Raw genomic sequence first — 13,773 nt, 5'->3', positions numbered from 1 at the left:
GTTGCTTCCATGCCTCCTACGATCCACGGTTAACATAGAAACAAAGTTGCCTAAAAGTGTTTTCGCACTACATTCTTCGGTAAGCCATTTGCGTCAAAAACATTACTCAACCAACAAATCAAACCGCTTTTCTTCAATAAACTGCAGTTAGATATAAAAAGAATTTATGTTACGTTCCTACTGCGGCTCATACAGAATACTACTAACTAATCGTGGAATATATCAAACTTAAATATGCTATTCCAGGTGACTGGGACGAAACTTCCCGATAAAACAACCACATCAAAAACCAATTAGAATCTTTAAAACAATGCGTTGTAATCCGTTGCAAAAAAATCAAAACGTAGCTACGAGTTTATTCTTCAGCGAGAAGCTAAAAGGGTAGAAAGAATTAGGAATTCACATACCCGAGAAAACATGGAAAGAATTATACTGTGACCACTACAAATCAACCATCGAAACAAAATTACGTTCATTTCAAATTAAACTTAACATCGTTCGCGTTTGGAGCATTAGACTTGGAGCTTGCTGGAAAAATAATTTTGACACTGTATTACACATGTTTATTCAATGTTAATTTTGGATGTTGTTCTGGGAAAATGTATATAACTGGATTGCTAACGCTTGAGGTGGCCTCATAGCTTTCAGTATAGCTAACAACTTACTGTTCGGTATTTCTTAATTGACAATATCGTAGAGAAGTAGAATAGGGCGTGTAGGGATGGGTAACACGATCGGGGTTGTCTAAGGATATTAGAAGGATTCCCCAGGCAACCCTCTACTAAATTTTTAGTTCTTGGTGGCTAAACGTTCGGCATAATTTTACGTTAGATAGGAATTCATGTTTATTTTTGTTAATTTTCGCATGTGCCCACTTCTGAAAACATTAAAAAAATGTAAAAATCTAGATTTGGATTGCGTTCTTCAGAAGGGGTGAAATTGCTAAACTGATAATTTACATAATGCAAAACATAACTCATACATAGAAAAAGTAAATTTAAAACAATGCGCGTTTCAATTTTAATAAAAAGAGCGTTACTAATAATTAGAAAATATATGAATAAATGTGTGTTTATGACCATAACATAGCAACTCTCTTACCAAAAGCAGGAGGCCCTCTAGCTCCTATTTCACCAATCTCCCCAGAGTGTCCCTAAATAAGTTTAAAACACTTCAATGTAAGATGGCTAACATATCTTGAGCAACGACATTATTGAAGGTAAAACAATTATAATTGCGCAATATCCAACAGCATTTAAAACAGTTTAAATATTTTACAACGTTAGAGTTGTTAGAGTGAATGCTGTTGATCATCAGAAAAAAAATAAATACCTTAAAATACTAGTAGACCTACAGAATAAATAATGCAACCGAGACCATTTACAACTCATTAGTCTTAACTCAAATAGAAGTTGTATATAAAAGTTGCATGAAATATGTCGTTCTACTTGCAAAATATGAAGTTTAAAAGATGTGATATGTTACATCTATCTTTCAAAGCGATCAACATAATCGAAATCATACTTTTGCCAAATTTCAGCATTTTTATGTGGCAACTTTCTGCAATATAAGAAAAGGATAATTTTATTTTTCAATGCAATTAGCACAATGAAAACATGTATGGTATTTTGCCAGGATTAAGTATTTTTGCACAGCAGCTTCCCATTATATAATGAAATTATTCTAGAAGGTTTCCTGTGCAGGCTGTACTTCCTATCTAAAGCATACTCAATAATTCAAAAGTATTAGCCCAAAACCAGGTAGGAGCTTAAACGCCAGAACTAAAATTTGCCCCAAGGATTTTTAAATCTTAGCTGAAATCAAGTGAGTCAAGTGAATTTTACTCGTATTCATCCCTGGGTGACCCGATGAAGTTCTTTTTATTCATGAATACCGGTCATCTATAATATGTCTTTGACCCGTGGTTCCCAACTGGTGATCCATGTAATATATTTTAGGATCCATAGAATTCTCACTATATTTGTGTAATAGCGTAAGGTTGATAATTAATTTGATGTGATACCGGTACTGACATAAAACTGAATAAAATTTTGGTTTGCGTGAGTGCAGGCGCCCATACACTGAGCACTGGAACAGATGGTATTATTAAAGCTAGTGTAAATCATTACGGTATATGGCTGCCATGTACTGAGTGTTTCAATTGTGACAAAACACTGATTATATTGAATAGGGGGGGAGGACAAGCACCTTCCCGTGGTCCCCCCTGTCAGTAACGTGTTTAACAAGGAGATATGCGAAGCGAAGCTTGTCAAAACCGAGCAATTACCCAGACCAGAGGCGAGGGAAACGCCCTTCTCAGGGCGCGGCAGCTCCTTTGTCGAAAAGTACCGTAGACCCACCGTCCTGCAGCTGAACACCGAGGGCATCACCGCCAGCAAAATCAGTGTCATAGAACACCTGGCCAACAAACATCAAGCCCTCATCATCGTCCTCCAAGACACCCACTGCACATCTATGGGTAAGTTGGTAATAACCAACTTCACACTCGCAGGCGCAATCCTCAGCAGGAAACACGGCCTCGCCACGTTTGTCCACGATCAACTGAGCTGGACCCTAGAAGACCAATCCCCAGCCCAATCGGAGCTCGAGTGGCTTTGTGTAGACATAACAGGCTACAAGATCATCAATATTTACAAGCCCCCACCCTTGCGACTTACACCATCAGCCATACCAGTGTTCCCCCACCCCAGCCTCTACATTGGTGACTTCAATAGCCACCACACGGACTGGGGCTACAACACAACCAACAACGATGGAGAAAGCCTAGCTGCCTGGACAGCCAATAACAATCTCACCCTACTATACGATCCTAAGGGTGCCGCTAGCTTCTTCTCCGGGCGTTGGAACACTGGTACAAACCCAGACCTGGCATTCGCGAGCATGGGCTCCGATAGTCGACCCCCGCACAGACGTGTACTAGAGAAGTTCCCAAGATCCCAACATCGACCGTCGCTTGTCACGGCCCCCAAACTCGCACTGCCTGTTCCGAGCAAGCGGGCTAAGCGTTGGTACTTCCGAAAGGCCGATTGGAAACGCTACGGCTTCCATACAAAAAAGGCTCAAAGCGTCTATCTCCCCCACAAACCATCCATGTGGACGAAGCCTACCAGGACCTCTGCGACGCCATAGCATCTGCAGCAAAAAAATCCATACCCCGCGGCCGACGGAAGATCTACATACCGTGCTGGGATGTGGAGTGCCAAAGCCTCTACTGTGACTTTCTTGGTACCCCTCAAGGCGACGACACCAACACATCAGCCACAGTCTTACTGGAAAGGCTTGACCAAAAGAGGAAGCAACGCTGGACAGAGGCGGTCAACTCAATCGACTTCACGCACTCTAGCCGCACAGCATGGAGCACATTGAACAACCTCACTGGCAGGACACGTGGATCCCGCCAAAAATGCCCTGTTTCGCCTAATGCCATCGCGACACAACTTGTGAAGAACGGGACGTTTAAAACGAGAGACCGCGAAACAGACAGGTCCGTCCTTCATAAAATGACGAACATCTAGAAGATGCCAACATCACACGAAGACGACATCTTCGGCGATTTCACTACGGAAGAATTCACCGCCGCCCTCCAGCACATAAAGCCAGGTAACGCTCCGGGCCTTGACCATCTATGCCCGGAACTAATACTCCATGCTGCTCCCGCCCTGAAGTCCTGGTTAAAATACTTCCTTTCCTGCTGCATGCGCCACCTGCGTATCCCTAAAATCTGGAGAAGAGCCCTTGTGGTTGCAGTCCCTAAGCCGAAGAAGCCCCCAGGGGATCCAAAGAGCTACCGGCCCATCTCCCTGCTCTGCATCCCCTTCAAGATCCTCGAAAGACTCATCTACGCCCGTGTCGAACCGATAATAGACCCACAGCTCCCTCGGGAACAAGCTGGCTTCCGACACGGAAGATCAACCGTAGACCAGGTCACACTTATGACCCAAGACATCGAGCTTCTCAGCTAAGAAGAAGGCCGGCGCCGTGTTTGTTGATCTCACGGCTGCCTATGACACCGTGTGGCACAACGGTCTCACCTGCAAGCTACTCCGCCTACTCCCTTACAGGCACATGGTCCGCATGATTATGGAACTCAAACAAAACCGTAGTTTCACCCTCACCACCGGCAGCGGCCCACGAAGTAGACTACGTCGACTCAGAAACGGCATCCCACAGGGCTCCGTCTTGGCTCCCCTCCTGTTCAACACATACACCTACGATCTGCCCAGCACCACCTCCAGGAAGTATGCCTATGCAGATGACCTGGCACTCCTGCATTCTGCCGGAGACTGGCAGGCTATGGAGAGGAATCTTAGCCTAGACATGCAATCACTAACACCATATCTCCAGAAATGGAAGCTGCAGCTCAGCAAGGCAAAGACAGTGTCGGCGGCCTTCCACCTCAACAAGAAGGAAGCATAGCGTGGGATAAGTATCACTATTGAGGGGGAAATCCTGCCCTACAGGGTACCCTGCCCTACTACACCTACCCTGCCCTACTACACCCGAGCCCACCTACCTCGGCGTAACCTTGGACAGGACACTCACGTATCGTCGACACTTGGAGTTACTGCGCAATAAACTATCTGCGCGCGTCGCACTCCTAAGGCGGCTGGCGCCGCACAGCCACCCTGGTACTTGTCCACTCCACCGCCGAGTACTGCGTACCAGTGTGGTGTCGTAGCTCCCATACCCGCCACATCAACACCGCCATCAACGACGCGCTGCGTATTGTGACTGGTTGCCTGCGTCCCACTCCAACGGACTACTTACCAATCCTTGCAGGCATCCAACCTGCTGAGCTGCGCCGCAAAGGAGCCATGATTTCTCTCGCCCGCCGCGCTTTGGACCCTAAACACCTTCTCCATACCCCACTCCAGCGACCATCATCTGGAAAGCAGCGACTGAAATCAAGACACCCCTTTGTGCCGGCCGCACAACAGCTACTCAGTAGCGCAGAAGAGTTTGGACTAAGTGCGGCGTACTGGACGAACCACATGTGGAGCACGGAGTGGCAAAACAACACCTCCAGACTCTGTGACTTCATAGCCGACGCCGACCCAAATCCATCGGGAATGTCCCTCGCAAGACCTACTTGGGTCAGGCTCACCCGCCTGCGCACCAGCGTCGGACGTTTCCGTTCAGACATGCACAAATGGGGACTGGCTCCCTCATCAGGATGCGAGTGTGGTGCCACAGAGCAGACAGCAGACCACGTCATCAATGACTGCCCAGTCCATTGGCCCCCACATGGTGTGCGTGGTCTGAAAATATTGGACGAGGATACGGTCACATGGCTGATGAACTCATGCCCGGAAATTTAGTCTGGAAGGAAGGAAAAACGCTCAAACGAAGAAGAAGAAGAATACTGAATAAATGCAGTTGTACTTTCTCGTTCTACAGTACTGTAATACACCCCAAGTGTTATGGCAGATTTTTTTTTGTCATGGTGAATGCATTACCTTTGAAAGTAAACAATTTAATATGATGATCAAGCAGGATTCACACAATGAAGACGAATGCTATTGAGACTGCAATTTCGTAATTAGGCCGGAGTAATGTGTACTGTAGCTACTTGTTATCACATGCAGTTTAATTTAAATTTTAACCACGTTTGAGATTTTAACCACGAGATAATTTTTTATCCTCAAGTGGCAATGGGTTGAATAGTTCTGCAACTCTGTCTGCTACGTTGGGTTGAAATCTATTGATCAAACAAGCTCTTAGTGTCTCGTATGGTTGATCTAACCTTAAAATATGCGGATTGGGTGAAAGAACGTCATTTGGTAGGAAATTAATTAGTGCGTCAACTGCAAGGGAGTTTTGATTAATTATTCACGTTTCAAACTTTTTTCTATCAGAAAAATCCGTCCTGCTGGATCGGATTTTGAAAGTGTAGTATTAATGATTGAAGATCCAAGACCTGATTGCAGATGTTAAGAACTGTTTGTCGTTACCAACTTGTCACCTGATTAACGTTGTGGAAAAAAGTTGCAGAAAAGAGAAAAGTTGCAAAGAGAAAGAATTCTAAACAAGAATTATATACTAGTTTCTTCAGAACAAAATTTAAAAAAAAACTATTTCTAAGTTTATTGAATTAAGCTCTCAACAATAAAATCGCCAAAATTCATGATACCTCTGGTCCAGGTTCACCAGATCGACCCACATCACCTTTCTCTCCTCGAATACTTTCATAGAATTTACCACCCTGTCAAACAAAACGTTAAAGCTGTCAGGTACAAATAAATGTATTTTATTAAAACATTGCAAAGCTATACAACTGAAATGTCAAAATTCAAACATGATTTCAAAACTCCTTCCGTCAATAACGACAGCTGTGGTGCTGAGTGGATTTTACTGGCCAAATAAAAAACCACAACTGTCTTACGTGTCCCTATACGTAGCCTTTCTAACCTGTCGACATATAAAAAACTTCAATATAAAACTGGATTTAATAACCAGGAAATGGATAAACTTGTACCAAATACCAAAGTAAAGGTTCCCAAAAAAGAATGGTTTTAAATCGTGGCTACTTAAAGCCGTGATTTTACCCAACTAACTTTAGCGCAATAACATAATTGAGCGATAGGGCAATTACACATGTTATAATTACAACGCCACATTTAAGCCGCCCTTTATTTGTCCACAAACGTAAATTTAGTAGGCAGGTCATTTCGTGGCTAGAATTTTATACTCCTCCGCAAAATTGATTACACTAACCAGTTAAATAAAAAATTAATTCTAGCCGAGCAGGAAAACCGAGGGATCAGCATTTGCCGCACAGGAAACTGTGAAATCAATATCTGCCGCGTTGGAAAACCGAGGAAGAAACATCTGCGACCTAGTAAAATGAAAACCAATGGCAGGAAAACCGAGCAACCAACATCACAAAATTGAATAACCAACACCAGTCCAGTTTGTTTAATTTGAAGCGTGGAATGTACTATGTGCGACGAAGAGTCTGATTCTCCTAATCCAGCACTCTTTCGGTGTAGCCCTTGTCTGACAGCGTCTACATTTGCTCGGTGTACATGCGTGAAAATTTTAAACTTACATGGTGTAAAATGCTTAACATTTTGCTTTTCTTTTAAAAAATCTTTTCATTTTTCTTTGCTTTCCTTAAATTTATCTTTATGGCCCCCAAGATATCACACCCTTCCTTTCTCTGATGCTATCAAACGCCTAATGCCACCATGAACACAACATATTTTCGTCTTGGCAAATCTTTCGTGTTAAATCGCATGAACGTTTGTGCATCAAGCTACATGAAAGTAATCTCAAACAGGGAGGAAACAATTCACACAAAGGTTCAATTTATAGAATTAAGTGAGCTTGCTCGCCTTACCCTAAAGCAAGTGTTGCATCTATGAATCTTGTCCGGTCGCTTGTTCGCTCAGTTGTATTTATGGACACCCATTTTGGGTGTTTTGGTTTTGGGTGTTTTGGACAGTTTTTGATTTTGTTAGTTTTATTTAAAAAAACTCACGTATTTGTCGCTAGAAATAAAATCATCTGTTTTTTGTTTTACTGTAAAAAAGAAAACAGATGATACCGTTTTCGGTGTTTCTGCATGTAGCCATTTTATAGCTTTGGTTGTTTTTTCCACCTGTGACAAGGTTTAACATAAATGAAGATAAATAGAAAGATGCATGTATTCTTCCAGTTGACATGGTAAATTTTTCCACATATAAAATAAGAGAAAAATGACATTGAAAACATGGTGATAACGCACTTTGAGCATGAGCATGACCAACTTGCAATCATGGAACTTAATTAATAGCATTTTTATTTGCAAAACTTAAGTTTTTAATTCCATTTGCGTGCACTGAATGACCAGAACTAATCATGATAAAAAGTTATTAAAATTTTGAATAACATCTTACCTTATAGTTTGAAAATATAGTACTTGTATGAAATCCACTTGCTTGGCATGAGCACATTCCCAAATCTGTGAGTGCTTGTGTGGTATTTACAGTAAATGTGGATAACAGGAATATCGATATAATTATCCAGTCTCTTACCACACTCATGATTAATCTTTTTTTGTATACTGCAGTTCAACAAATCTATGAATACGCCAGAGTTATATGACACAGAAAACCAATGTACCTGTACACATTAAAGTTGGCATGTTTCTCTAATCAAGAAAATGGAACGTTTAATTTTCATTGGGAAATGAATAAAACATTGTATGCCTGGAAACCGTCGAAAACTTTGAAAAATAAGCACTTTTTGATGTTTAATAACTCCTTTATGCTTTATGCTTTATGATACTGTCTTTTACCGCACTAATTTTAACCTTATTTTTGTATGTTGATGCAAGAAAAACATTAAAACTTTATGGAACTTATGAAGCGTTGTGTCTAACACGAAACTTTGTCCAAATCTACTGCTACGTCGATCTGCGTATAAAAGCGGGACCTGCCTGTGAAGATTTATCACCTTTATAATATCCGCGTAAATATTTCGATCCGTATTGAAGTTCTCTGGCCAACTATTACTTGGGGAGCGAAATTCCAAATTTCGATATGTATTGTTCTGCGTATTCTTCGTCTTTTCTCTTTTTGACTTTTTGTGTGCCAGCTCGCGTATTTGTCATCGGACCTATATTTAAAATTTGGTCTGTGGGTGGGGTTCATAACGATCTCGCATAAGTTCATGTATGAGCATGATCACGTGACTACATGACAAACTTAACAAATTTAGACACTTTTCGACGGTTAACGACGGTTTCAACGATGACAGTTTCGACGGACAATATTTCTTTTATCTTTTATTGCCTTGCTTTGAAACTTTGCTGAGTTAAAGGTACTTGAACTCAAAATCACCGTTTTAATGATGATTACATCTGGTCACGTGATAAGGAAATATAGAACATTTTATGAGGGATACTTGGAATTTTTCGAAAATTACAACTTTTCCTTAAATAATGTTGCGTTAAGATTATTTCTTCAAACTTCATGGAAGTAATTACCGTGATCATGGAATGTGTTCAGAAAAAATTTATTTCATCACGTGACCATAACTATGAGTAAACGCCTCTACAATTTCAATTTTTACTTAAATGTTACTCTAAAAGTGTTTATGATAAAACAATGAAAGTTTTGTATTGTTGTTCATTATTTTATTCCCAATCCAAACAAGGCCAACTATTTACATTAGATGACGTGATCTGAGAATAACAGGCCAAAATCGGGCTTAAACGTTAATTGTCAGATATTGAACGTAGCTTTTGTAGTTATTTCATAATTGTAATCCAAGTTACTTCTAGCAGACGCACAGCCCATAAACAGTATTTAGCTATACCACGGGTCGGCAACATTTAGCATTAAAAGAGCCATTTGGTCTTGTTTCCGCCAAACTAAAACCTACTCTGAGCCACAACACTTAATTGACTACTTAAGACAAAAAACCTAATATTACATATATATAATTTGGACTAATGCTTTACAGTTACACGTAAAACCTTCAGTAGTTACCCTCACAAAATTCTCACTACAACGATGACAATCCGCATAGTCACCAAACAAAAACCAATATCCAAAACATGCGACCTCGAATAAAAACAAAGTTAGGATCACGTCAGTGGCAAGCAGTCATGCGTATTATGCCCGCGAAAATCACTGTGCAGTGTTTACATAAGATTTTCCACGTTTGAATAAAACATTCTGAATAATAATCAGACAAGCGCATTAAGTTATTACATTTTGACACTAATAAACACCATTATTTTTTCACATTAAGTTTTCCTAAATGAGCTCGTTGGCCCTCGTCACGGGAGACAGAGCACATAGATGAAAGAGCCGCGAGTTGCCGAGGTAAGAGCTATAACGACAACTTCATTTTAACCCGCAATGACCAATTGCGAGTGAACTTTTTTTGTGTTTTTGAATGGTGAATGGTGAAAAGAGTTTTTCACCATTCTTGACCAAATCACGTTCAATATTAACGCATAGCTTAGTTGTATTGAGCTTACGCAATTTAAACGATCTTATTCAGATTAACCACGTGACCAATTTGGCCGCAAATCGCCAAAAATTTCGAAAAATAAGCAGTTTTCGGCGTTTAATAACTCCATTATGCTTTAAGATATTGTCCATAAATTTCGGTGGAGTGGTGGCAAAAGTACCCTTCAGTATTCCACCAGAACAACAAAGTTATCTAAAATAACGCATTCTCACATAAATCCAGTGATTCCTTTAGCCTTAAATTGCCGACAACATTTGGCAATACGCACTTTGTCTTAACACGTTTTCGAAAAGTCAGATAAGAAAATCTGTTTTATTGCATTTGCAAGAGTCGTTTTGTTGTGATGATTAAAGCATTATGCTCGAAGCATTAAAGCATTAAAGCATTAAAGCATTAGACTCGAAAACGCGTTAAGACAAATTTAAAATGAAAGGTTTTTTACGCAAAAAGTGAATTGCTTAACTGCGCCACCCAGCCCCGACAAAAAAATTCCTCAATGGCCGCTAAAAGGAGATTAGAATAACAATTCTCAGAATTAAAGTGTTGCAGACACAATCAGCTTGTCCTGAAAACAAATTCACGCAACTTCTAATTAAATTTTCATTTCTTTCCTTTGCCTTGCTCGGTTGATAGTACAATGAATTCTATAACTACTGATGACGTGAAGGCCAAACAAAAATAAATACAATCTTTTGTATAGATTTCACAAAAATAACATTAATTTTAAACTGTTTGCAATTACACATTTTAGAACTAAATACGTGATACGTAATAACTGTACAAGATTCAAGCAACAATGCAAAACAATAAAACTAGATGGAACTAATGAAGCGTTGTGTCTAACACCAAACTCTATTTATCATATGGCTTGGCTGGCAACTATTTGCAATTGCTACGTCCTACTGCATATTTAAGCGCGACCTGGTTGAGAAGATTTATCACCTCTACAATATCTGCTTTAATATTTCGTTCCGTACTGAAGTTGGCAAGTCAATTATTAGTCTAGTTATGTTTTAAATTGACGTTATGCGCCGCATTGGTGACACCAACAGAGTCCAGTACAAAGAAAATCGACTTCAACTTAAGAAACGTCTTCTCCCCTTCGACATGAATGATGTGAAGTATACCATTTCCCACGTCGTCTTCTGCCGACATAACTTCAGTCAAGACTGAAGGCTGCAGAAATTTTTAATAGGCGCACATCTTTGCCGACTCGGACTAGCACTTACGGCGACATTTCGAACCGCCTAGGTAGAGCACGTAGCCTATGCTAACATTCTTGATTTCGATCTGTATACGTAAATGCAACGATACTGTTTTAACGATTCTACCCGCTGTAGCTTTTTTACTCTTTTTATCGTCATGGCGTAGGTTTCTTGCTTTTCATTTAATATTGTGAGATAACATTTTTCGTTTTTGCCCGTAAATTGGTGTCTGTAAATGAAGTTTTTTATCGATATCTGCTTGCTTTTAAACTGTTTTCGCTCGTCAATACTTGACATAGTGACGTCACCACTGCAAAGATTATGCGCTCATATAATGGGCAAGAATGGTAATAGGAATTGGTGCTAAACAATGCTCCAAAAATATAAATAAAGAGTCTATTCCCATGACTTATGTTATGGCAGTGTCAGAAAGTTCCACTTCCCCATATGCATTCATGACTGAAATGGCACTAAACTAAACCGTCACAATGTCATGCTATATTTCAAACTCTCTTGGTTCTGCAAAGTTTGGCTGAGTTTTAACGGCCTGTTTGCGCACTCAGATAAAAATCTGTGTGCGCATCTGCGAAAGCTTGTGTGCGTGTGCACATGCGTACTGTGTAGAATTTAGACAAGTAACATTGCTAACCATCAGCCCTATGCTTGGGTAAGTACGTGATAACCTGCATGTTAGCATACAACTATTACTGAACTTGAAGTTTTTTCTAGCGTACAGATTTCCGGTAAAATAAAAACAGATTATGAAAAAAAAAATTGTATTAAATAATGCCTTAGAGTCTAATGCTTAGACAATAAACTAAGAGGGGACGGCAAGTCAACTCCGAAACCGAAAATCATGAAACAATTTTCTGAGCAAGGCCACCAAGTCTTTTGTCATATATGATTTTAGTAAATCAAACTGTGTAATGGGCTACGGAGGAACTTCTCAAAACTCATTGATTAACATCAGCGAATTGTGAATGCAATTCTTCTAACTAAATCCAACAATAGAAAGCTAACAGAATCTTTACACGGATTGAAAACAGTCACTTAAAACATATCTACAAGTTTGTTTTGAATTTAATTATACAATGGATAAAAACATTGTTTGAATATGATAAGACATAAAGATAGCTAAAGCAATTTCATCAATACGTAAGTATGGTTTTCGTGTTGCGCAAACTCTGAAAGAGATCGGTAACTGATACGATACAATTAGTTAACAATTAATAACCATTCTTATCAATATAACTCCAGTGCCCTTATCTAGACATGTTGACGCAAGAATTAGCAGGAAACCTACACGTTTTCCTTCCTTGTTGTTAAGGTGGAAGGCTGCAGTCCGTGTTGGTTTTGCTGTGCTTCAATTTCTGCAACTGGAGGCGAGCTGATAAACTAGTCATGCCCTGGCAAAAGGTAGGCTATCCTCCACTGTTTCCGAATTCCTTAATGAGCAAGCCTACATGATCTTTTTATTGCCCAAAAACCTTTTAACCAACAGAAAAACAAGTGAAGTACAGTCCAAGAAGTGACAAGCAACTGGCTAATGTCTTAAAGAGTGCTTGGAGCTTGGTAATGTTTTTTTTGTAGCGGTACACCTTATTTCCCTTTCCGAAAAATCTTTACTCCATTGTCATGTATTAAACTAAGTGAACACATAAACAATTTTTGAACACGTAAATCGTAAATGAATACAAAAACATGCAATATTAAATGCGATGGCTGCAGCTAATTAATGCTCACAAGGCAGTTTGTGAAAAAAAACGAGGTTTTACACTTGTTTGAATGGAAAGAATATGTTATGCAAGACAACGTAACTGATTTTGAAGAAGAAACAGCTGATACACACTGGGACACATGATACATAAGTAGTAAGGGAAATGGGGCTTCTGTATTATATCTGGGCGGGTCTTTCACCCGTCGCAGTTTTTAGCCTTTTTTTCGTATAAATACCGTCCCAATTTCAACCTTGCTGTATACTCCACTCGAAATGCTGTTCACTACAAGTGAGTTTTGCCAACTTCTGCTTCTGGGAAAGTTTCAAACGACTTTTTATTTCACACTACTATTTGCTATAATTACGTCACGGACACAGTGACTTATCCTCTTGGATCTCTTGCATCGTTCTCAATCAAGTGTAGCTATTGCTTAACAGGCAATCATACATTTACATGGCGAGTACCTTCGAATATGAACTGCCCTCCGCCCAAGGTTCTTGGGTTGCACCAAATGCCACTCCATTACAACTTTACGTTTTTATATAGAGTTTCTTTATCTAACCTCAAGATCTTGGTGCATCATTGGAGGAAATGCCCCACACGTGCATAAAATTGCTATGGCAAATCACATTTACAGCGACAACAACTTTATCAATGTTCAAAGCTCGACAAACTTGCTGTTTTTCGTCCTAAACTTCCCAAGCGTGTATCTTCTCAAACACCACACTCTCATTTCTCATGACTTCTTGCAAACTTTGACAAGGAAAGACTACGATTTTATTTCCGAAGTTCTCACTACTTTTAATGAAGAAAACAAGTTCTTTCATTGTCAGCTCACGAAACTGATCGGCACACTCTACAAAACA

The 13,773-nt window shown here is 40.0% G+C and overlaps 1 protein-coding gene across 1 annotated transcript in view; it reads right to left on the bottom strand.

Moving 5' to 3' along the window:
* LOC143467033 (uncharacterized) overlaps positions 1 to 8,141 on the bottom strand; it is a 76,775-nt gene extending 68,634 nt beyond the window's left edge. The window contains exons 1-3 of the mRNA XM_076965008.1: positions 7,899 to 8,141; positions 6,152 to 6,223; positions 1,102 to 1,153 (exon numbers count right to left, since the gene is read on the bottom strand). Of these exons, the coding sequence (XP_076821123.1) occupies positions 1,102 to 1,153; positions 6,152 to 6,223; positions 7,899 to 8,045 (271 nt within the window). The 5' untranslated portion in view covers positions 8,046 to 8,141. The remainder of the gene's footprint in view (positions 1 to 1,101; positions 1,154 to 6,151; positions 6,224 to 7,898) is intronic.
* Between the last annotated feature and the right edge of the window lie 5,632 nt (positions 8,142 to 13,773).

Source organism: Clavelina lepadiformis, chromosome 1 (assembly GCF_947623445.1).
Source record: "Clavelina lepadiformis chromosome 1, kaClaLepa1.1, whole genome shotgun sequence".
Lineage (NCBI taxonomy): Eukaryota > Metazoa > Chordata > Ascidiacea > Aplousobranchia > Clavelinidae > Clavelina > Clavelina lepadiformis.
The sequence above is the reverse complement of the archived record's forward strand: the minus strand, read 5'-3'. Positions and strand labels throughout refer to the sequence as shown.